Genomic DNA, 26903 nt, shown 5'->3' with positions numbered 1-26903 from the left:
AACACTGACTACGTTTACATGGACAGCAATAATCTAATTATCGACCTTATTCTGAATAAGACAAGTTTGCAATTTAAGGTGTTTACATGTCTATAGTGCACTTCTATACTGCAGCTAAAACAGGAATGCTCCACACGTCTTAATTCAATTTGCATTTATATCGAGTATGACTTTAGTCGGATTAAGGTAATCAATAATCGCTGTTTACATAGTAATTTCTTAATCAGAGTATTGTCTCAATCGGGTTAATATCGGATTATTGTTGTCCATTTAAATGTACTGACTGAATCAGTGTTACTGCATCAACCAAACTATTATTGAATCAGTGTTGAAATTTGAAATTTAACGAACCTTTTTTTGTTTTTTGCAAACCTTTTGCATATTTTGCAAACGTGATGAAAAATAGATCAAGATGGACAAAAAAAAAATCAATATTTGTTCGACTAGAGGGAATGCTGACAAAATTGAATGGAAATACACCCAATTGATTGATTCATTGTGTTGAATTGGGGGACAGATGGATTGACATCTAAGCCCCACCAGTGGGGAAATGAAGCTGACCAAATATCAACAATGATTCACTGTTTGTCTTTTCAACACTGAAAAGCAATGAGTTATCAACATTTGATTCAAAATTATTTAGCATTGAATATTCAACCTCAGCCAAAATGATGATCCTGATTTCAACATTGAATCATGTCACCTTGCTATCTGGGGTCTTACTGTTCTTTTTAATGAGGCTTTTCAGTTGGCCATGACTATAAATATGTTGTGGATTCTTTTACTGTGGAGCAAACATCTGGCTTAAACCTTTAAGATGTTTTTCTTCTCCAAAAACATATAGCACATCTGTCATATCTGATCCCCTATACAATAACCATTATTTTCATAAAGCGACTTATTTCTGACCAGTGCATAGCACAGAGACTGCCCTGGTTAAAATAATGAATCGTTTACTTGTTTTAGCTGACGATCAACAGAGCTCAGTGAAGCTCTCAATATTTGCACTTTTATTACAAGTGTGCCACAATTCCTTTACAGGGGCTCAGTGAACTGGTCATTATTGACACCATCACTGCACCAGTAGCTTACACTTTGTGGTCAGTAGGCTAGTGTCAAGCTGAAGTATTCTCAGCCATGAACTCCTGTTTGTTTTCACTAAGCAGCACTGTGATCCTGATTCTTAACAATGAAACATATAGTTAGTGATCAAATATTCGTTCATTTTCAGTAACCACTTTGTGTCTTGATTTTGTGTGTGTGTGTGTGTTTAGAAATATAGTCATAAGTTTCCTCAAAATTTTATGACCGTATTTCTGAAATCATATATTATTTATTAGTACTTCTAAATCAATCAAGCACATGGGAATACTCACTAGGTCTGAAGGAAGCAACCCTGGCTTTCCTCCACTTATTAAAATCAATTACATACATTACCTTAAAATCTTTGGAACCAGTTCATATGAGAATTACCTCAATAGTATTATTTATCATCATACCTCACTGGCTTTGATTGTGTGTCAGACACTTTATCACAGTGGACATCAGAGATAACATAGACATAACAAGGGTCTCACCACTGAGTCCGATAGCATAGCTGTTACAGAAAAACAAAGAATCTCTCCTGCCATCAAAGAACAAAAGCATTTTATTGACTAGTAAATATTGTTCACTGCATGTGTTTCCATATCAGAGAAACAGGCCCTTATGTTTTATTAATACACTTACCACATAAGTGGTAAAAGTGTCCCTGTGGTTTTAAACTGCATGGAAAGTGTATTGAAAAAAAAAAAAAATTAGGAACTGACTGTCTGGTTGTAGACAATACAAAAAGCAGCATGATTGTGGGTTTGGTCTTTTTTATTATCTACAGTAATTAAGATTTTGATCATTTTGATCTTTTCCACATTTGGTAGTATTACAGCCTGGAATTGAAACAAACTTATTTGGGATTTTTATCAGTTTATTCATCCAATATGTCTAACAGTTGGAAATTATTTCTTTTATTACATAAATCTTTGGGGTATGTCTCTATGCACATCTGTATCCTGATATTTTTGCCAATTCTTTGTTTGAAGCTCAAGCACTTTCAGATTGTATGAAGATTGAAGAGTCTGCCACAGATTATCAATAGGATTCAGATCTGGGCTTTGACCTGGCCATTTTAAAACAGGCCCTTGGGTTTGAACCACTCCAATGTAGCTTTTGCAGTACGATGCTTTTAGGGTCGTTGTCTTGTTGGAAGGAGAACATCCGCCCCAGTCTCAAGTCTCTTGTGGACTGGAACAGATTTTCTTCTAGGATTACCCTGTGTTTGGTTCCACCCATCTTACCCTCAACCTTGACCAATTCCCAGTCCCTACATGACGCTTCCACCACCATGCTTCACTGTGGGTATGTTGTTCTCAGGGTGATGAACAGTGCTGGGTTTCTGGTGAATGTGGTGCTGTGTATTAAGGCCAATACAATCTCATCTCATCAGACCAGAGAATGTTTCTTCCACATTTGCTGAGTCTCCAACATTGGATTTCTTTTTTTTTTCAATAATGGATTTCTTCAGATAACTCTTCCATAAAGCCCAACTTTGTGGAGTGTGTGTGTGTGTGTGCTAGGCTGGTCCTGAGAATGTCCTTCTCCCATGTGAGGTGCAGATCTCTCCAACTCCTTCAGAGTTATCGTTGGCATCTTGGTTACTTCTCTGACTAATGTCATCCTTAATCTGTCTCTGATTTTTACTGGATGGCCACCTCTAGTTGTGGTAGTTCAATATTCTTTCAATTTATTTTTTTAAGTAAAGGACTTAATGGTGTTCTCTGGCCTGTTCAAAGTTTGGGATATTTTTTAAAATAACCTGATTTATACAGTTCCAGAACTTTTCTTGGATTTATTTTGATAGATCCTTGGCCTTCAAGTGGCTGTTTCTTTAGGTTTCTTGTATATGAACAAAACAGGTGGTCCAGGTGAAACATGGACATCGGCACAGCCTTGGCATTTGGGAATGTCATGGTGTAAAAGTTGATGGTACAATTAAAGTGTGAGGAATAATCACAGTTAGTGTTACATTTTTTTCCCCATGTAATTTATTGATAATGCATTAGTTTTTGAGGTTTATAAATGACAACCCACAAAATGAACTCTACTGAAAATGAAACAGAACTGATCTGCTATGCACTATTGCAACCATTGCAAGCTTCAAGCTAATTTGAATTATGTGTATTTGAATTTGCTTTGGATACCACTTTTTTCTAATTGTTTTTGCAACTTGAATATCCGTCATCTTGAACTATATGCTGATCATTCAAAATACATGTCCAAAATGTCCCCTTGCCACCAACTTATGGCATTCAAAGCTAAAGTTCATTATTGACTGCTCTCACGATAACAAACTGTGCTAGCAGCACACCTCACACTCACATGACATACGATTGCGGTTAATAGTTTACAGATTAATCAGAACGTTATGAAGGTTCATTTACCAATGGCGCTGATGTTTCTGTTAGTGGTGACTGTGTGTGTCCAGCCCATCACCATCCTCTGCAGCTCATCAGGTCCTCAAGGCTACAAAAACACAGACCAAACACGCATCTGACATTAGCCACTGGTTCTATAGGCACAGTCTCTCAGTCTCTCAGTCTCTCTCTCTCTCTCTCTCTCTCTCTCTCTCTCTCTCTCTCTCTCTCTCTCACACACACACACACACACACGCACAAAACACATGTCAGTTTTACACCAGCTCTGCTCTCACAGCCCAGACTGATGGCTTGACAAGAGCACAGCTCCCAAGCAGGCATCTGTAATAGGCAGTATGAGAGCTGACTGCTGACTCTCACACAGGCTACCTGTTTAAGGCCTTATAAAGAAAATGCAAATACTGTGTTTTGGATGCCAGGCAAGGTTGGAAGGAGAGCCCACTCAGACCAAGGCCTCCCAGCACTGGGCAACGTGCCAGTGTAATTTCCTCTTACCGAATGATGTGCCAGCCTCAATGATCTCAAACGACCAGAGGAGTAATTGCGTTAAAGTTATGCATTAAAGAATTTAATAGGGATGAAGCGGCCATGTATGGCCTGTTTTGTTCCATAGACTGCTAAAGTAGAAGAGACTGTATACAGTATATGTCTCTCTCTAATATGTTTCATCTAATCAAAGAAATGAGTAAAAATGCAGTGATAAAACATTTAGGAACATTTTTGGTTAAAAGACATTATAAAGTATTCTAAGTACTCTTCTGGGAGATTACATAATAACATTTATTATCCAAAAAGCTATATTTATGGTAGACTGATGTACAGTATGTGGACGTTCTATTGACACACTGACAAATTTATCTAACTTTCTCTAATTTTTCATTTCCAATCAACGGTATTAATTTAATACATACAGTGATAAACATAAACTTTCACTTGTTGATGAGAGGTCATTGGAGAATGGTCAGACAGGTTCGAGCTGGCAGGAATACTACAGACACTCAGATCACCAAAACTGGCTGGTTGAAGACCGGAAAAACTTGGTCTGCTGAATTTTGATTTCTGCCAAGGCACACAGATAGAAGGGTCAGAATTTGGTACCAACAGCATGAATCCATGGACCCAACCTGCCTTGTGTCAACAGTCCAGACTGGTGGAGGTGGTGTAATGCTTTGGGGAATGTTTTTGTGGCACACTTTGGGTCTGCTAACACCCAAATCAATCAGTCAATCATATTTATAATCTATCTATATGCTAATGCCCAAATCTATAACAATCATAGCTTGAATGCTTGAAAGCTTGAATCATACAATAGAACACCTTTGGGATGTGGTAGAGCGGGAGAATCACAGCATGAAAGTGCACCTGAAAAATCTGCAGGATTTGTATGATGCAATCATGTCAACATGGATCAGAATCTCAAAGGAATGTTTCCAACATCTTGTGGAACGAAAGAACTCTGAGGCTGTTTTGAGAGCAAAGCGAGGCCCTACCCAGTATTAGTATAGTGTTCCTAATAAAATGCTCAGTGTGTGTAAATCGTCGAATATCGTATTGAACTGATGCATAGACTCCGCATAGTCTGGGAGCTGGGGCTTTATGTACATGACCATGGAGCACATTCTACCCAATGCACCTTTAATATTGAAATACACACACATTAGACCAAAGAGCACCTTATTGTTGTGACTACATTTATGATACAATCTGGTTTATTAATTGTTAATTGTAGAAAACACAACCACAAGAATCAAACATTCACTTGACTCACATGACAAAAAAATGTCATGATCATATAGTGCATTGTAATGTTTCACCCCAGTTATGTTTCTGGCTCAATTTCTACTTGAGCAGACCTTATTCTGTTTTTATTAAGATATAACTTGTGTCTATCCAAATGAGCTTATGATCTTCAGGGTATTTGTTTTCTTTGGTATTTGTTTTCAGGTTAATTCTGGAAAGAGCTCTTCTTACACAAGTACTACATTATTGGACACTGGACTTTGCTGATAGGGGCAAAGTGCTTCAGTTGGAGGACAGCTGATTCACTTTGTCATCAGAATGAGCCTTTTTTAGCATGGTCTCACACCAGCTCCCTGACAACACAAAGATGGTCTCATCATATGTTGTCTCTTCCCAGGTGACACAATGTCCTCATTCCGTCACCATCAACGGCAGAGACCAAGATGCAGAAAGGCTGTCCATTATGGTCTGTCAGAGGCACCATTAGGAGATGAGATCTGTAACAAATAATGCATGTTTTCTAGGCACGCCTGCTCTATCTTGTCAAGAAGATGAGGCAGAGAGATGCTCCATGAAGATCCACTCTGCCTCACTGTGTATTTCTCCTGGTCCTCTAGTGCTGATGTGGTTGGTGCAGAATTTAAGCCCATGAAAATAGTGTCCATTAGAAGTAATCGAAGTATGCTTTGATGTTGTATTGCCTAACAAGTAGACCTGCTATCAACAAGTCTAGTCCTTGTCACTAATTTGCATGCTGCAAATACCCTGGCTATCAAAGGAGAACTTTTTCAGACATTTGACCATGCGTTTTCAGACATTTGACCCTGTTTGGATCAAATCCAAAACTGGTTACAGTGATAATTTCATATAAATCCTACTATATTCAACCACTTGTTCTTGAGATATCATGCTGATGACAATCTTAGATAGTCAGACAGGCAAATCATAGCCTTGCTGATATTTAGTACTATGAAGTACTTTATAATAATAATAATAATAATAATAATAATAATAATAATAATAATAATAATACAAAAAGTATTTGCCCCATCCTGATTACTTCTGTTTTTGTTTATATCTCATACTAAATAGTTTTAGAACCTCAAATGAAATACAACATAAAACAAAGGCAACTTGAGTAAATACACAATAGTTTTAATTTTTTTATTGAGAAAAAAAAGTGATCCAACACCTATCACCCATGTGAAAAACTAATTGCCTCCTTAAACTTAAAATCTGGTTGTGCCACCTTTAGCAGCAATAACTGCAATAAATACTTCCTATAACCGGAGATCAGACTTTCACGGCACTGTGGTGGAAATTCGGCACACTCTTCTTTGCAGAACTGCTTTAGTTCAGCCACACTGGAGGGTTTTTGAGTATGAACTGCCTGTTTAAGTTCCTGGCCACAACATCTCAATTGATTCAAGTCAGGACTTTGACGGGGCCACTCCAAAACTTTAATTTAGCTTTTTTTGAGCCATTCAAAGGTGGACTTTACTTCTGCAATCCAGCTGTGCTTGAGTTTCAGCTTATGGACTCGAGTTTCAGCTTATGGTCTGAAGACCGGACATTCTCCTTTAGCATTGTTTGATAGAAAGCAGAATTGATGTTACTGCAAGTTGCCCAGGCCCTGAAGCAGCTAAGCATACCATCACACTACCACCACCATTTTTGGCCATAGGTGTGATATTCTTTTTGTGGAATTCTGTATTTGGTTTACGTGACAGTGACCTTTATTGATGCAAGAGAGGCCTGTAGTTCCTTTGATGTTGTCCTTGGGTCTTTTGTGACTTCCTGGATGAGTAGTTGCTGTGCTCTTGGAAGAAATTCGGAAGGTCGGCCACTTCTGGGAAAGTTCACTACTGTGCCGAATTGTTTCCATTTGAAGATAATGGCTCTCACTGTGGTCCTTCGGCATCCCAGAGCCTTTGAAATAGCTTTGTAAATCTTCCTAGACTGATGTATTTCAATCACCTTCTTCCTCATAATTTCTGGAATTTTTTTCAACTTTGGCATAGTGTGTTACTGTGTAAGACCTTTTAACCAACTTCATGCTGTTGGAAAAATTCTATTTAAGTGTAGATTTGATTGAACATGGTTTGCAGTAATCAGGTCTGGTTGCGTCTACTCCAGCTGAACCCCATTATGAATGCAGTTTCATAGATTTGGGAATTAGCAACTACAGGGTCAAATACATTTTCACACAGGCCCAGTTGGTACTGGATAACTTTTTTGCTTCAATAAATAACATTATCATTTAAAAACTGTATTTTGTGTTTACTCAGGTTGCCTTTGTTTTATCTTAGATATTGTTTTAATTTCTGAAATAATTATTATGAGACACATGCAAAAAGAAATCAGGATGGGGCAAATACTTTTTCACAGCATTGTAAATCATTAATATTACATGTAATTAAATATTAACTCTGAAGATGACTGTGCATTCTTACCCTATAATTAAAAAGGTCAGTGGAACTTGGTCTATCATTACCAATCAGTTTATTTTTCATAAGTAATGAGTAGCATTTACCAGATGGCTAATGAAACCATTTTGATATTCAATCTTAACTGGCACTAATTCTGTAAGGGAAATAATGCTTTACTGCTGTAATGATCTTGAAACCTAATAGCAAACCTCACATAATTCAGTTTTGGTCGTTAAAAGTCAATAAGCTTGGGGACATTTATGTATATTTAATGAATGAGCTCTGCTGCCTTTTATACAAGGGATTTGGTACTGTAAAATTTTGAAATTTCCCGTTTGACTAAGGGAAATAACAACTCAAGATTTAAGAGTGAAAGTTGTTCATGTGTCCTAAAGAGTAGGGATTTATATACTATTATTAAGCAAGTAATAATATATTAAATTATATGTATATTAGTTAATGAAATAATTAGTCCATTTTATAACCATTGTATATTTTGCTGTCTAGGATTCATACTGGTCAAATAACCCTTGTGGTCTCAGGAAACAAAGCACACACACACACGGAGTGAGTGAGTCTCACTGATCTAAAGGCCAATTCACACTTAGTGCTTCTGAAGCTTTTTTACTCACACATCTCGCTAAACACATATGCTACCATTTTAACCAACATTACAATACATACCAGTTTTGTCAGATGTGTGACTCGTGCATATAAAGACATGGTCCATTTGTCCTGTTACATGTATTTGCATGTGTGTGTAAATGAAGTGTAGACTCTTTACATCTTGTACCAAAAGTCTCCATACATAGGGCACTATGTTCGCCAGCACAACATCGATTGTGCCTTCATCAGTGGATGTTCGTGGACTTCCACATCTCTGTTGGTCTGCAACACTTCCAGTCTTTTTGAATTTGTTAATAACTGTTTGGCAACAGTGTCATGTGTGTGTGTGTGTGTGTGTGTGTGTGTGTGTGTGTGTGTGTGTGTGATGTGCTTGCCATGTTTCCTGTTAAAGAAACAGGAAAGTGTTTCCTGTGAAAGACAACCTTGCGACGTCTTCACGATCTAGCCATGAGAATGATTTCAATACGTTTTTCTTTTGCCAAAAGGATTCTTAAAGGATATCTGAAATATATATATATATATATAGATATATATATATAATATATACTGACTAATTTTGGAAGACATAAAAAATGTTAACTTCCCCTATCTATGGAGTCTTTTGCGACACACTGCAGAGATCCATGCTAATCATACACTACCATGATACGCTAGCTAAAAAAATGTAATGATTGTTGTGTACTGTATTGTTACTCATTACACCAACATGGGGAACAAGGAGAAACACAAATATGCTGTTGCACCACTGGCAAATTTTTAAGCGTCTACAGCGTGAAAACAGTGTGTTTTGGACAGAAGGTTACTTTTGCTGTGCAGACGTATCACTATGTTATGTGTCATGTCCAGTGTGAATTCTAGGTCAGATGATATTTCTGAATTTCTGATTCTGGAGGTGCTGACTGCCTTGCCATGTGTTGATAAGGACTGGTGAAATACTCTTCCACCCTGATTTTATAATGAACATGTGCGATATAAATAGTTTTTAAAATGAAACCTGTAAAAACCTGATTAAATTCATAGAGGAAGATTTTTTTTTATCACTTACCTTTGCTGCCAAAAATAGATTTATTATCCAGCTGAGGGTAATTTTAGGTTGTTATTGTTAAAAAACACTTTCAATACAGAATTGTATTGAACATTGAACATAACTGATCATTGTGCATAAGTTCATATTAGTTCTGATCTTTATTTAGCATTGAAGTGTCAAATGAATACAAATGCACCAAGTTGACAGAGAGATGGAGGAGGGTAGCAAATGAGTTAAGCTTTTAATGTTTCAAGGGGAAAACTGGGTACTGTCTGTATGGAGTTACTGTGCATGTTCTTCCTGTGTATGTGCAGGTTTCCGTTGGGTTCTCTAGTTTCCTCCCACCTCTCAAAAACATATCATTAAGCGAACTATCCTAAATTGCCTCTAGGTATGAATGTGTGTGTAAATGAACCCTAGGTATGAATGTGTGTGTAAATAAACCCTAGGTATGAATGTGTGTGTGTAAATGAACTCTAGGTATGAATTTGTGTGTTGCCATGAGATGGACTGGGATCCCATCCAGGGTGTATTCCTGCCTCACACCCAGTGTTCCCGGGATCTGGATCCACTGCAACCCAGACCAGGATAAAGAGGGACCAGGATTATTGAAGATGAATGAATGAAAGTGTGGAAGTGAATGATTGTGGAATAATGATAAAGTGTAGCAGTAGTAGCAGAATTAGTGCTCTTCTCATCTTCTTAGACAGAACATTGTTCTCTGGTCAGACCATATTTGTAGATCTCGATAAGAGAATGATTTCCTGGTGAGTTTCTTCAGTCCACATACTGGTAGGTCTGTGAAAATATCCAGTCTTGCTCTAGTTACTCTGGTTGGCCCTCAGGTAGCTGCAGGATATTTATAACCTTGCAATGTAATGCACTATAATGTGTACTGTATTCTATATATGTGGTACTAACTGTACTTTACAAACTGAACATGAATATGTAAGAAATTGTGACTACAAAACATGTATTTGCATGTTTGTCATTTGAAGATTCGGCAAGGTGCAAGTGTCTGTCCGTCTGACTGTCTGTCTGTCTGTCTGTCTGTGGTTAGAGTTGCATGTTTTCATAGTAGCCTGAGTGTTTTTTATTTTATTTATTATTTTTTTTTAATAAAAACTGCAGTTGTTATGCATTAATAATTATATCAATGGAATGTCTTCACAAAGCTAGTAAGACACTCGTGTGTATGAGTGTAGCTTGAGTAACCTTTGAGCAAATGAAGCAGCAGTTTAAGCAAATATAGTATGATGCAGAACTATCTTTGAGCTAAGAGCTGAAAGACTGACATACATAGCATTGCCTTGGGGACCAGGCAGGAGGTTCCACCACATATTCCCACTGCCACTGATGATAAAAGTGAACGAACAGTTGATCTGTAAATGCCTAGGAGTGCAACTTGTATGAACATGTTCTGATACAAAATAAATAATATACAGAACAAATTAAAATACAAAATAGTATACTGTCATTATGGTATTTCTGTACATTTTCACCCTGTGTCCATTGGGGTTTCCTCCGGGTTCTCAGGTTTCCTCCCACCTCCCAAAGTCGTTGGATTTGCTACTGTATGCTAAATTGCTCCTAGGTGCAAGTGAGGGTGGGCATGGTGGACTGTGATGGACTCATGCCCAATTGAGGGAGTGTCCCTTCTGCTCTTATGGTAATGATTTCGCTTGTTTCCACATTAAACCACATGATACAGGAGCTCTGCATTTTAATATATTCAAGATGTTTCCTGTCAAGATCTGCTGTGGCTTTTAATGAACAAACCGGAACCTGCTGAGATCAGTGTGTTACATTAATTACTGGCACTTGATTTACTGCAGTTCTGCAATATGTGACTTAAGATCAAACATCAAAGCATGTCTTAATCATAAACATTCATAATCATGAACGTTTGAGCAAGGAGGCCCACACTTAAAATGACCAGTGCATACTAATGAGGATGGTACAGTGAGGACATGGATTTTATAATAGTTTACTTAAAATTAAATTTTATGATTAATAATCTATTTTCAATCTACAACCCCAATTCCAAAAAAGTCGGGACGCTGTGTAAAATGTAAATGAAAACAGATTGCAATGATTTGCAAATCTCATAAACCCATATGTTATTCATAATAGAACATAGAAAACAGATCAAATGTCTAAACTGAGGAAATGTACCATTTTGAGGAAAAAAATAAGGTAATTTTTAAGTTGATGGCTGCAACACGTCTCACAAGAGTTGGGATGGGGACAACAAAATGCTGGAAAAGTAAGTGTTACTAAAAAGAAACAGCTGGCAACTAATTAGGTTAATTGGCATCAGGCCAGTGACATGACTGGGAATAAAAAGAGTATCTTAGAGAGGCACAGTCTCTCAGAAGTAAATATGGGATGGAATCTGGATGGAAGCATATGTTGCTCTAAAACCTGTATTTACCTTTCAGCACTGGTGGTGCTTTTCCAGATGTGCAAGCTGCCCATTCCATTGGCACTAATGCAGCCCCATACTAGGGATGCACCACATGTTCGGCAACCAAAATCATTCGGCCAATAATAGCAAAACAAAAAACTTTCAGTTAGTGAAAAGTGAAAAGGCTGAATAAATTTTACCGGACAATGACGTTTTTGATAACGCAATCGAATAACAACCAGCGCAGAGTGAGAGGTGCGCATGCTTTATAAATGCAGCAAACATTTCGGCAGTTTGGAAGCATATTAAAGTGTCCAAGAAAGATGCAAAAATGGGCATTTGCAGACACGGTTCTGTTGAATTGTCTAGAAAGGGTGCATCTGCAACAAAAAAAAGTTCCTCCTTCCAATCTCAGCGCACCCTATCTATCTGTGGCTGACTTAAGTAGGATTATGTCTAGGACGATTTTTCATTTGTTGTGGGTTCATCCACTTTTTTTGCACTCTTTTAAATGCACTCTTAATGCACTTTTTATCGTTGTAGGCGTACAGAGTACGTTACATTCTTCAGCAGTCAGTGACTACGTTCACATGGACAGCAGTAATCTTAATTATTGACCTTACTCTGAGTAAGATAATAATGTGATTAAGGTGTTTACATGAGTCGCTTTTAGAATACTCCTGTCATGTACCCGTTTTACATGTTTTAGAACATAATTTGATTAACAGCACATGTCATTACGTCACCGCGCCACGCCATCCGACATCCCTCCAGAATTTCACGTATCAACACACAGTTGGTCTTCGTTATGGTACCGTATACGGTTTTGGGTGTTTTTATTTATTTATTTTTTTACGAACGCTTCAAGTGCTGTTAATTATTTGTCATGCTGTATGTGCAAATAGACAATTGCTTGAATCCGTGGTCTGCGTCCCAAACTGCTTACTTACAGTCTATATAGTAGCCGAGATACATGTATTTTTCCCCACTACAGGCCTATAGTAGGCAAGTATGCGGTTTGGGACGCAGCCGAACTCTCTTGTTCTCCGTAAAATGTAAAACTGCCGTGTGTGATCGTGTCCTGTCGCAAAATGCGGTGAAAACGCTCACACGACGTTCATAATGTGATTAAGGTGTTTACATATCTGTAATACACGTCCATAATGCAACTAAAATAGGAGTACTCCACCTGTCTTAATTCGATTATTGCTTAGTTCGAGTATGACCTTAATTAGATTAAGGTAATTAAAAATTGCTGTTTACATGGTAGTTTCTTAATCAAAGTATGGTCTTAACCGGGATGAGTGGATTATTGTTGTCCATGTAAACGCACTGACTTATAGGCCTAATATAGGCTATTCAAAAAGGGGGGCTCAAAGCTGGCCAAGTAAAAATATTTTTATTTTAATTTATGCAGTGGTGAAAAATCTGTCAAAATAAATGGAAAAAATGCAAAAAACTGTGTTCGGTATTCCGCCTTCGGCCAAGAATGTTCATTTCAGTGCATCCCTACCCCATACCATCAGAGATGCAGGTTTTTGAACTGAGCGCTGATAAAAAGCCGGATGGTCCCTCTCCTCTTTAGTCCTCTTTAGTTTAGGATGCGACGTCCATTGGTTTCCAAAAAGAATTTCAAATTTCGATTCGTCTGACCACAGAGCAGTTTTCCAATTTGCCTCAGTCCATTTTAAATGAGCTTTGGCCCAGAGAAGACCGCGGTGTTTCTGGATCATGTTCTCATATGGCTTCTTCTTTGCATGATAGAGCTTTAACCAGCATTTGTGGATGGCGGGGCAAACTGTGTTCACAGACAATGTGTTCTGGAAGTGTTTCTGAGCCCATGCAGTGATTTCCATTACAGAATCCTGCCTGTTTTTAATGCAGTGCCGCCTGAGGGCCTGAAGATCACGGGCATGCAATATTGATTTTCACCCTTATCCCTTGTGTGCAGAGATTTCTCCAGATTCTTGGAATCTTTTGATGATATTATGTACTGTAGATGATGAGATATTCATAGTCTTCACAATTTTATGTTGAGGAACATTATTTTAAAATTGTTCAACAAATTATAGATGCAGTTTTTCCATCAAATTAAAAATTACCTTATTTTTTTCTTAAAATGGTACATTTACTCAGTTTAAACATATGTTTTTTAAGTTCTACTGTGAATAACATATGGGTTTATGAGATTTGCAAATCATTGCATTCTGATTTTATTTACATTTTACACGGCATCCCAACTTTTTGGAATTGGGGTTGTATTTATGAACCAAAAGGGTTAAACTTTAAAAGTGACTTTATCAGTCAATATCACATTGTTATTCAAAATAAAGCCGGGTGCACACTGTGCGATTTTTAATAGTCCTTTGAGACTATTGCTTGTCAGACTGTATGAACACGATCCCCGCTGTAAGCCATGTCACACTTTAGGATCTCAGTTGTCATTAATTTTAGACTTTATGACAGTCAAGATGTGAAAAACGGATGCACGCAAGAAGACTCCTACAGAGTAGGAGAAGCCACACTACAGGACTGTGCATCAAATCTTCTGACACTGCCAGAACTTAATCGGAGGAAAAATTCGATTGCAACGGCCATTAATTGACCGTATGTAAAACTAGCGATCAAAGGCTACATATTTTGGCCTAGAATTATAGGAATCTTTTAGGATTAACAAAAGTAGTCTTTAGCCGACCAAATCGTAGGCAAAATCATACAGTTTGAACTCGGCTTAAGACAAAAACAATTGAGAGAACATGATTTTCTTCTTCCCATGACCTTCAAGAAGTTTGGGAGTGGTTATTTCCAGATGACTGGTGGAATATTCTGTACATTTCATATGAGCAAATGCGTTCAGGTAACACACACACACACACACACAAGACATTTTACAGTATATAGCCTGTAATGAATGACGTAATGTTTCAAGCAGTGGATGTTAAATTGATTTGATTTTTAAATGATTTAATGATTATATTTCTAGGTACACAGTAGTTATAGTGGACTGGGACAGAAAAAAAAAAAAAAAATATAATTCATCTGAAATATGTATAGTGGTTGTTGTGAAGGACATTTACTTATATATAACTTCATTCTACAATTAGGAACACAATTGTTATCTGTGAAAGGTTTTATTGTCAAAATATTGAATGCTCCTTCAATGCGAGATTTCTACTCATCTTTATCCCTTATACCGAAAATATTATTCACAGACGAAACAGACAACAGGGCTGAAATGGTTTGAGGTTAATGCAGCATGACACTGATGGTGTTCAGCACTGGTGTCTTTTTTTCCCTCACAGTTGGCTTGCTCCAACAATACTTGCTGCATGTGTTTTTTGTGCTGGAGACAGTCTAATGAGAGCGTGTCTACATTTCAGACACTCCAGGAGCAAGAGCTAGGATATAGCTGCCACAAGCACTATACTAATCACAGGCTAGTCCCTGACATCTCTGTCGTGTGTGCATATTACCCTCACACCCTGCGTCCCTTCTGCTCACAATCATTGCCAAATTATGCCTTGTTGTGGTGAATATGGTCTTCAGTAAGTGGCAGTTATGAGTATTAATTAGGTCTCAGAAGGCCAATATGAATACAACGATACAGAGATACAAGCTGTGCCCAGCTTTTTGTTTCTCGCATGGGTTAAAATGGATGAGTCAATGTTTATGAATTCGGTTAATGTGAAACTGAATAAAAAAAGATCCTCTAACCTGTATTTCAGTTCAAACTGCTTGAGTAGGAGAACACTGTGCTTAGATGCTTATACCTGACAAGTGTTATTTTGGACAATTTGATTGCAGCTGTAGAATTGTCCCTTGCTTTTTGATTGACAAATTACTTGCCACCTGTAATTTCTTCTGTGCAGTTGTTCTGTTTATAAAGCATGTTTTTATGTTTTGTTTTGAAAGCATTTCAAAGTACATTTTTATTTGTTGCAGACTAAATCTTCATACTATGCTTCCTATGCATACTATCTCCCCCCCCCCGGTTTCTTACTTGACCTTGGAAAAGGGTATAAAAAAAATAATAATATATTTTGTAAAAAAGCAGCCAAAGAAGAGTCCTGTTTTGGGGCCAATCCCAGCTCACTCAAAGGGCGAAATCTGCTATTGGAAAGTGCAGTGAATATGTCATGTCCACCTTTCCCTGAGGGAGATGAAGATGAATAGAGGAAACTTTCTTCCAACCATCATCTCCTCTCTGGGGAAACATCAGAGTAGTGCTGCCTTCAGTCCGTATTCTTCCCAGCTCAGAGGATATCTATCCTCAGAGAATGAAATACTGCTTCTCAGGAGCTCATTGCAGAAAATAACTGCAGGTGCAGGTCTTTTGACGTGTCCCTGTAGGGGCTTTTGGGCTTCAGTTGGACCCTTTTCAGAGGTTTAGAGAAAGTTCCACTCAGTACTGAAGTATGAAATAACCAGAACAGGGGCAATTGTCATAAGGTTGCAGTAAAAACATAAAGTAGAACTTAATATACAGTATATTTTGTTGTTTCCTTTCTACTGATATTTCTCTGTGATTTAATTGTTGTGCCTCATATCTATGTAATATATTCTCAGTTTAAACAATTATTTCATATTTAATACATAGTTTTCTATATTAAAAAACAAACAAACAAAGTTTAAAATCCAGGACTTGACAGCTTACAACATGTCATCAACTATCCCCTGTGTGCTCTGGAGGATTACAGCTTTAAAATGAAAGTCCTCATTTTTTCCCTGTGTTCAGTGGCCGTTCCAAAATGTAAAATAATTAAGCAGATAGTCTGTCCCTGGAGAAGCACTGATGTGTGTAAAATATGTTTCATGTAACAGCTGCTCTCCCAAAAGTGTCCTGTGAATTACGCTGTTTCTGGACTGAATTTTGTGGATATTTGATGCATGAACAATCTGATTACAGTTATTAAGCATTCAGCTTACTGTCAGGGAATGTTGAGGAAAAGGAAAATAAGATTTTTGTAAGCTTATGGCTATAAACCTGATTGGTGTTACTGTTGCTTGAGTCAGGTTGATACTATATGCTTTTAAATGTTCAGCACTATGACAGCAGATGTCTGAAACTGACTACCATTGCTTTGCCCATTGCAGGAACTTCTATTACATCACCATGCTGCGGGACCCAGTGTCACGCTATCTGAGTGAGTGGAAGCATGTGCAGCGTGGTGCCACTTGGAAAACATCGCTCCACATGTGTGATGGCCGTGCACCCACCCAGGCCGAGCTACCTTCATGTTACAGTGGTGATGATTGGTCAGGTGTGACACTGGGAGAATTTATGGCATGTCCACACAACCTGGCTAACAACCGGCAGGTGCGCATGCTGGCCGACTTGAGCCTGGTCGGCTGCTACAACCTCTCATCCATGGGTGAGCGCGAGCGTGGTGCTATCTTGCTCTCCAGTGCCATGACCAATCTGAAAAACATGGCTTTCTATGGCCTGACCGAGTTCCAGCGTAAAACACAATACCTGTTTGAGCGCACTTTTCGGCTGCACTTCATTGCAGCATTTATGCAGCTCAACAGTACACGCGCTGCTGGTGTGGAGTTGCGGGAAGACGTGCGCGACCGCATCGAACGTCTCAACTTCCTGGATGTGCAACTCTACAAGTTTGCCAAGGAGTTATTCCTGCAGCGTGTGCAGTTTGCACGCCAACAGGAGAGGCAGGAGCGGCGCTGGCAGCATGAGCAGAAGGACCACCAGAGTAAAAGGCAGTCAGAAGAAATTCAGTCGCAGCCTGCCACCACAGAGGACTACGCCAGCCAGGTGGCACGCTGGTGATGTTCCTTACAAAAAGGCACACTCGCAGCACTGAGCCAAGTTGTAGATGGGGTGGCTGTGTTTTTTTTAGCTCTTATTCATTCTTCTGTGTCATTTTTTGTTTGAGATGCAGTTATACAGTGATGTGAAAAAGTATTTCTTCTGTTTTTGTATATATCTCATACTAAATTGTTTCAGAAATTAAAACAACATCTAAGATAAAACAAAGGTAAATCGAGTAAACATAAAATACAGTTTTTAAATGATAATGTTATTTATTGAAGCAAAAAGTTATCCAATACCAACTGGGCGTGTGTGAAAATGTATTTGCCCCTGTAGTTACTAATTCCCCAAAACTATGAAACTGCATTCATAATGGGATTCAGCTGGACTAGACGCAACCAGGCCTGATTACTGCAGACCCTGTTCAATCAAATAAACACTTAAACAGAACTTTTTCAACAGAATGAAGTTGGTTAAAAGGTCTTACCCAGTAACACACTATGCCAAAGTTGAAAGAAATTGCAGAAATGATGAGGAAGAAGGTGATTGAAATACATCAGTCTGGGAAGGGTTACAAAGCTATTTCACAGGCTCTGGGACTCCAAAGAACCACAGTGAGAGCCATTATTTCTAAATGAAAAAACCCGGCACAGTAGTAAACTTTCCCAGAAGTGGCCGACCTTCCAAAATTCCTCCAAGAGCACAGCAACGTCTCATCCAGGAAGTCACAAAAGAGCCAAGGACAACATAAAAGAAACTACAGGCCTCTCTTACATCAATAAAGGTCACTGTTCATGACTCCACTATCAGACAGACACTGGGCAAAAATGTCATCCATGGAAGTGTGGCGAGGTGAAAACCACTTCTAACCCAGAAGAACATTAAAGCTCATCTGAATTTTGCCAAAACTCACCTTGATGATCCGCAAACCTTTAGGGAGAATGTTAGCATAGGAGTAATCTTAGTACTAGAAGTAAGTGAAAGAATGATCTCCAGTTATCAGAAGCCTTTGGTTGCAATTATTGCTGCTAAAGGTGGTACAAACAGATTTTAAGTTTAATGGGGCAATTAGTTTATCACATTGGTGTTGGATAACTTTTTTTTGCTTCAATAGAAAAAAACTATATTTCCTCAGGTTGCCTTTGTTTTAAAAATATTTAGTATGAAATATACACAAAACAGGAGAAATCTAGATGGGGCAAATACTTTTTCACAGCAAGTCAGTACACTGGGAAATGTTTCCTTAGAGAGTCAAGTCTGAGAATCTGAAACATGCACACAATGAATATTTATAATGCAACCTCAGTAGATTGCAATGTGGGTAAAGAGCAATTCTACTCTTAAAATGTTCTTAAACACAGCCTAGCATCACAAATTTCCAGACAAATCTGGCTAATGATAAATAAAAGCTATGGGGAACCAGTTCTACATTTGGAAGTTTTTCAGTGGCATCAGCATTTTTATTTTCTGTTCCACTGAAGCACTGGCCGACTCTTTGGTGTTTCTGTTTATGGCTTTATGGGAATGTCTCACTGAACATCATGGGAGTCTATATTTCCATTCTCGATAAGTGATTAGTGATGTGACATGTTAAGGATACACAGCATTTTAAGCAGGAACCCCAAATTATAAAAATTATTATTTTTAATGTTTTAAAAATGGATTAAAATAACTTAAAAAAAATCTATATAAGTATATATATATATATATATATATATATATATATATATATATATATATATATATACACACACACACACACACACACACACACACACACACACACACACACACACATATATATATATATATATATATATATATATATATATATATATATATATATATATATATATATATATATAATTTAAACAACTTGTATGAAACATAAAGAAAAACATATCAAAAATCATTTGGCAAAATAAACAAAAAGGAGGCAGAGTTAACTCCAGAATTATTGGCACCCTTCAACAGAATGGAGAGAATGAATATATAAAAAGAGCACGGTTGAAACTTTCCACTCATGAGAAAGTACTTTCTGTTCCTCTAATAAAAGTAATCCTCAAAGTACTTTAAAAAAAACAACAACAAAATGTTCTTTTAAAAATATATGTGGAAATTTATTGTCAGCCTAGAATAATTTAAATAAACACAAGAAATAATCATTGTTGGAAAACACAACCATCAAACCTAAGTGTACGTCAGTACAAAACCTCAGTACAAAAGAGACAGATTCTTGTTTACCTGCACGAGTATGTGAATAAGTGTGTGAATATAATGAATATAAAAAGACAAATGCAATTAAAATAAATAGTAATAAAAGATACTGACCCCAAAGATCACAGTGTCTGATTTGCAAATTTTAATTGAATCTTGGGGTCATCGTATTTTAAAATAAATGAATAGGTATGGAACAGTTGCAAGAATGAAGAACAAACAATGTATAGCAGCTCATTGAAAATACAGCTATTTCTTATGATCAGATGAGACAAAAAAACTAAAGTTTTGGTCATGCACACCATCAGCATATTTGGCAGACAAACACCTGACTGCATACAAAAAAGAGCTTATATACTTTCTGTAAAATCTGCTTTTGTATCACTGGTGATTTGGGATGTTTTGAACAGGTGCTCTTGTAAAGATTAATGATTTCCTGAATTCTACTAAGCACCCGGATACATTAAAACTAAGACCTGCTTGCTCTTGCCAGGACCTGGACATAGATGGATCTTTTCTGAAATGCATCCAAATTAACATAGACTTCATTGCAGAGTGGAAAAAAACAGTGTTTTGCAAAGTTATAAAATCTCTTGATTTCAACCCTACTAAAACACTGTGGTCTTAATTAAACAGGGCAGCCATACTGTATGCATAAATCAGAAAATATAAAGGGGATTCTGCATGTTGCAAGATCCCATACAAGTATCTCCAACCTTTTAACGTATTAGAGGAATTTGCTCATTGCTTGTATTTTCTCCAGGGATTCATCATTAATTCATCATTCATTTTAAGGGCGTTGATCGTTTCAAAAATTATGCAGGAAAAAAAAATGCACTATGTCAGACACACTTTTTTTTTGTTGAAAACAAAATAATAAATAAATCAGCATTCATTTTCTGTTAGAAGTTAGCTAGGATGCTTATGGATGCATCATAGTATCAAAGATGGTAATGTTCTCTGGGTACAACAAGATGAGTTAAAACAATTCAAATTAATTTTCTGTTGCAAGGCCCTTAAAAATGAAAACAACTTTCAAGATTGTTCTAGATTCAGCATTTTGATTTGAAATGTAAGTCTTAGAATGTAAGTCTCAGCAGCCTTAGAATATCTTTTTATTTTTCAGCTGAAATGGATTCATGTGCTTTTGAGTTCTGTTCACAAGATGCTAAATTTACTGTACACACCAAGCGACACCTCTGAATGGATTCTTGCATATATTTAGTGAATGTAAGGCCCAAACGTAATTGTATATTGACTTTAATTATACTGTAATTTTACTTTGAACAAAAGCTGAGAATCTGAATGAGCTATAATAAGGAACAGAAAGTACTTGATGAACGAGCATATTTCTCCCACCTCCTCCTGTCTGTCACTTACTGATTTTGCAGATTTACAGGGACCATGGAGAACACTCAAAGCAAATTATCAGTGACAGAACGATACCAGTCATTAAGGTTCATACAGAACACAAGATCACACACTAGTTTTTAGCACTGCATTTACTAACAGAAGTGTGTATTTACACTTTCCCTGTAATGGACCTCATTTTTATAAAACCATGGAAAATTCAACAAAATTTGTTATAATCCCCAAACAAAAATGAATTGTGTGCTGCTGTTTTGTGTTTGTGTATTTTGTTTACATTGCCTGCATTGTATGAGGCTAATAGCCTGCTATATGTACAAATGAAAATACATACAAGATGTCTATCTGTTAGTGTGAGTGTGTATGGATGTATACATAAAACCGGATGTGTGTGTACATGATGAATGAGTTGCCATCGTTGTTATGTATTTGAACTGTTTTGGGCACTGAAGTGCAATACACTATAAAGGGAACAATCTCATACAAATTGCAAATATTTTGGAAATATCATGCCATAATTTGGTGGATGATGCATTCAAAAATTAAAAAATGATCTTCTAAAAAGTTGCAGAGAATATGTTATTTTAAACTCCGCCCCCCAACTTCTATTTTCTGCTTCTTCTGGGTGGAACTCGTCCAGCTTGCAAGAGTTGAAGACCAAGTGCTGGGCTATGTGGCACAGCTCCCATTTGTGATTCACTGAATTGGAGACAACATAAAGCTTAAAAAGAGCCAGATATAATTACAGAGGATTGTATTGGACTGAAGGCCTAAAGAAAAGTAAAATGAAACAATAAAAATAAATCCATCTTCATATCCTATACACTCTGGCCATGACATGCCCCCCTGTACCACTGTTTTCTTATTCACACTGTTGTTGAGTATTTAGCAAATTGTTAATGAGTATATAAGTTGAAGATTGCAAGATCTTATCTCTAATTATAGCAGTACTATAACAATGAATTACTGGCTAAAGCAGAAACAATTGATTAACTACCAGTAAAATAGGCATCAATTCATTATTTATTCACAAATGATCACAACTACAGCATTTATATTTACAGTATTATTTATTTCCTTTCTTTCTTATTATATATTTTTATAATTCCTGCAGTTTATATCACAATAATGCCGATCTTTTGTAATCCTGTTTCCCCTCTATCTTCTGGTGTTTACAAGGGAGCTAATATTTTGTGTATTCCTTTTTATAATTAACTTGTTGTTCTTTTAAATGTTATAAATTATTTCCCACAGGTTTATTGTTGTGGCTCCAATTGGAAAGAAATCTCATACCTTGCCAGTGAAGCAGCATGAAGTAATTCTCTGGGTTTTGTTTTCAAAATGGAAACAGAGTCATTCAAGTCAATGTGATCCCACCTTTATTATATGGTAGTAAGCAGAAAAAACAAGGAAATTGACACAAATTGATTTGAACTGTCTGCCAGAGACCCCTGCAGGAAACTGTATTTAGGAGTGGCACATTGCACTAAATAAGCATAGCAAATGGCTAGCCAATGAGTTTTAGCTCATCATGTGGTGTGATTCATCTACTGCACTGTGAAGAATTCAGCTGGAAATACCTGCTCATTTGAGCTGGAATTGAAATTGTCGTTTTAAATGTGGAGGCTTAAGGAAATGAACCAATTTAAACTCATGCTTAGAATGTTTATTTAATTATTAAAATTCAAAACAGGATAGTCTGTAAAAAGATGTTTCACCAGTGGAAAAAACACAGCATTCTTGTCATACACACAAACACACATTATATATATATATATATATATATATATATATATATATATATATATATATATATATATATATTATCAGGACACTTAAGATATAGATAGACCTGCAGTATGTGATATTGCCAATGATTTAAATCAGATGGTGTTTATCTAGTCTTATTATGGATCTGGGTTATTAATAATTATTAATGTGAACTCAACAACAACAAAAAAGACAAAATGTGCTAACTAACTAAACAAAACCTATTAACCAGGTTAGAAAGGTGGCTAGTCTCTGACTTAACAATCACTGAAAATTATTTTCTTTTTACTTAACACACTTAGCACAAGTTAGCAAATTACTTCACATTGCATAATAGAAGATGCTTGAATTTAATATATTCTGTGCTTGATTTTAAGAACATTTAGTGCTGGTACAACAATATGTGTTTTACCTAAATGCTTTATGACTGCCCCGACAACTGACTTTAAACTTCTAATATAAGGCTTGTTTCTTTTCTCAATTTGAACAAATGTTGAAATTATTGTCCATAGTAATTACCCTAACAGTGCATTTAATTCCTCTTTGAATCTTTGACATACAAGCTCAAACTCAACTCTTGCAACAACCATCTTTTGTAATATATTAACAGTAATCTTTTCTGCCAGAATGCTTCTTGCTTTCACACAGCTTAGAACTCAAGTGAAATAAAAGTCAGTTCTCTGTCTATACTGTAAATGCAATTCAGATTTAGAGCTATGTAATATAGATTAAGTAAAATGAAGAGTCCACAGGTGACTGTTTTCAGATCTTCAGCAGATCACAGCCACCTTGCTGATGGTAGGTTTCCTTCTGAAAATCAGGCTGTAGAAAGCCTGTTGGAACTTGTCTCCGGCCAAGGTGAAGAGTCCCAGATTGAAGAAGGTGTTAAGGCCTGCCAAGGGCCGTGACAGCGTGTAGGCATCATTGATGATTTTCTTTTGCAAACAGGATGTCACGTTGCTCCTCAGACTGCCCACTCTCAGCAACCTCAGGATATGATAGGGCAGGAAACACATGACAAACACAGCCAAGATCATCACTGTGAGTCTGTAGGCTCGCACCCGGCTGGGCCTAGATGCTGAAAGGCTATTACTGAGTGCACCCCTGATTTGTGTGTAACACCAACACACCACAACCAGAGGCAGCAAGTAGCCCAGCACACTCAGTAGCCAGCCATACCACCATACCGTCTCTGGCTCATTGCTGGCAAAGTCCAAACAGTCTGTGGTGTTGCCATCATTCTTGGTCATGATCATGCTTAGCATTGGGCCAATCTCCAGCAGGGAGATGGCCCAAATGGTCAAGCAGGCAGAGACACCCCAGCACGCCCTTTGGACCTGAGCTGCTCGAAGTGGATGCACCACTACCACATAACGGAAGACACTGAGACAAGTAAGGAAGAGGATGCTGCCATACAGGTTAAAGTGGAAGCAGAAGCGGAGGAAGCGGCACATAAACTCGCCCAGCATCCAGTTCCTGGTGATGTAGAAATTGACAAGGAAAGGTAAGCTGAGAGCGTACAGCAAGTCAGACACCGCCAGATTCACCATAATGATGCTCCCAGTCTTCCAAGGCCTCAGCTTGACCACATAGATTATGATTGCCATGAGATTTCCAGTAAATCCAACCAAAAATATAATTCCATACATAGCAGGAAGGTAGTAATGCTTTATAGATAAATCAACAGACAAACAGACCCCAGAGTCATTGTCATACAATTCCATTGTCAGCTTAATTTGTCCCACAGGTACCTAAAAAGCAGATTGAACAAGTTGAAGTTTTAGAATGTTAATCTACTCTTATTTCAGCACCAGGTGAAATCTTTACAAACTGAGATGGCATTGAGACCATGAACAGTCATAACACATGACAATAAGTGTGATATTCTATTATGAATTAAATATAATAAAGAAACAAAAAACATGAAAACTGAATCACTCATACAGATTATGTCATTTTTATTTTTATTTTTTATTTATTTAATCACATATTCACAAGAATTACTTTCAATTTGTTGAATTACACTACCAGTCAAAAGTATGGACACATCAGATATGAATGTGTATTTTTCATTGTCAAAAAACTTTTTCATAAAGGCTTATGGTTGACAAATGTAAATAGTGAAGTAAATGCCCATGTAAAAATATATTTCTGAATCAAATCTATTTTACAACAAAGTTTTTACAACTTTTACATGTTGTTTTCGTTTAGAATAAACTGGCAAACTACACCCTGGGTGAAGCTCCCTCATGAAGGTAGTTGAGAAAGTGCTTTTCTTGGCCACTCAATAACACCATATGCCTCATTCCATAGTGTTAATGTCTTCATTATTATTCTAAAATAGTATAAAATAGTGCTCCCTGGGATAGGCTCCAGGTTCCCCCGCAACCCTGAAAAGGAGTAAGCGGTTGAAGATGGATGGATGGAGTATAAAATAGTATACATGAAGAAATCCCTTCTATGAGCAAGTGTGTCTAAAATTTTGACTGATAGTAAATGTTAAATAATCAGTTCTGATATAAACATGCAATTGTTATAGACTAAGTCTATTTGCAAAAGCTAAATATTATATATTTTGATTAAAATGTACATCTCTAAGAGTCATATGCATAAAATACAAATGCAGTATTTTCACAGTATTTTTGCAGTATTTTCGCTTTTAGTCTAGAAATGTGGGAGTCCTTACCTGTATTTAGTCAGTTTTCAAGTTCTTGTATTTCCAGAAACGTCTCTCACGTTCTCATTTTCCTTTTAATCCTTATACTCAAACTGCATGTTTTAGTGACTGTTATGAATTAGCACTTTTAGTGTTGTGTCCCACACAGCCTTTTACTTATTGCCAATGCTTAAATAGTGACTCATGCTGGGAAGTCCTGGTAACAAGGTCTTGATATTTGTCTCAGGTAAAGTGTAATCATTTACCCATTTTAAAAGTACTTCCTGAAAAAAATTCCAGTCATATTTCCTGCAATATCTTGTACAGCTCCACTGTAAGTAAATCATATGGCATAAACACATAAGTGTCAAGGGCAAGTCACTTTTATTGCTGCTTAGTGCCTCGCTATATTGTGTGTGTAAATATTTCTGAAAAATACAGTATATTTAGCCCTATATCAGATACCTATATTTTAACAGTTTAGACAAGACTAAACTAGGTAACCCAAACCATGATTTCTGGTACAGTGTGTATGACATTTTGGAAGGTAACCATGTAACAATAGTTAGTCAACTGAATTGTGGAGTTTTTTTCCTTTTGCATGTTTTCTTGACGAGTACGAATAGCAAAGGCATCACTTCATGAACATCTCCTCTACTGCTACTGTTAACGAATCTTCTTGAGAATGAGAATTACTCAAGGAGTTGATACTGCATATTAGGTAAATGAGGTTAAAAATCCCCCAACATTCTGAGACTGAAGCTCTCTATTGTGGATGAAAGTAACTCAATGTGCTGTTTTTTGTTTTATCTCTTTGGAGGATAATAATCAATCAAAGTCTTAAAATTGCATTCTACTGAGGGTGAAGACCACTTGAATCACTACTCTCTGTGGTGTGAAAAAATATTTACTTTGGCAAAGTAGATTGTGAATTCTATGTCACCGCCTCACAAATGTTTATAAGTGACATTCCTCTTAGTGCCACCCAGGAGGTAGCTATACTGAATTTAATGAAAGATGGCACCTCTCAGCCTGTATACAAGTATGCTTGCACAATCATTTGGGCACAATGGGTAAATGTGTACGTAGAGAGCAAAACCTTTTATGGCGCTTCCCAAACAGTCAGTCAGTAACCCACTAGCTGTCAGTCATATGCACATGACAGAGAGTGCTGGAGATGGAGCTGGCACATATGCTACATCCTCAACATCCTAGGTAGGAATGCTGGGTTCCACCTAAGTTTGACATGCTCGAATTTTGGATCCCAATGCAGACACTGTGTCCTGTGTGCATGCAATATGCCTAAAAGGTGTCTTAAGTGAAAACCACTTTATGTCTGCATATAGCATAGGTTCATGTGCCAAGCCGGACAAGCTGCTTAGTGCCAATTGCAGATTAATTCGCCATGAAGTTTAAAAAATTCAC

At 37.2% G+C, this 26903-nt stretch overlaps 2 protein-coding genes across 2 annotated transcripts in view; one reads left to right on the top strand and one right to left on the bottom strand.

The window, feature by feature from the left end:
- Positions 1-19087, top strand: part of hs6st3b (heparan sulfate 6-O-sulfotransferase 3b) — a 64724-nt gene extending 45637 nt beyond the window's left edge. Inside the window, exon 2 of the mRNA XM_017469322.3 lies at positions 16795-19087. Coding sequence (XP_017324811.1) covers positions 16795-17485 — 691 coding nt within the window. The 3' untranslated portion in view covers positions 17486-19087. The remainder of the gene's footprint in view (positions 1-16794) is intronic.
- A 3798-nt stretch (positions 19088-22885) lies between these two features.
- Positions 22886-25649, bottom strand: LOC108266248 (2-oxoglutarate receptor 1). Its single transcript, XM_017469335.3, has 2 exons — positions 25509-25649; positions 22886-24573 (listed from the first exon to the last, which is right to left on the bottom strand). Exon 2 carries the CDS (start codon positions 24544-24546, stop codon positions 23593-23595), a length of 954 nt encoding a protein of 317 aa, XP_017324824.1. The 5' UTR covers positions 24547-24573; positions 25509-25649; the 3' UTR covers positions 22886-23592.
- Positions 25650-26903: the final 1254 nt, after the last annotated feature.

This window comes from Ictalurus punctatus, chromosome 6, assembly GCF_001660625.3.
Source record: "Ictalurus punctatus breed USDA103 chromosome 6, Coco_2.0, whole genome shotgun sequence".
NCBI classification, from domain to species: Eukaryota; Metazoa; Chordata; class Actinopteri; order Siluriformes; family Ictaluridae; genus Ictalurus; species Ictalurus punctatus.
This window is presented reverse-complemented; position numbering and strand designations above follow the sequence as displayed.

Coding starts and splice junctions, on each gene's coding strand:
- LOC108266248 (XM_017469335.3), bottom strand. CDS start 24,546: ATGGAATTGTATGACAATGACTCTGGGGTCTGTTTGTCTGTTGATTTA.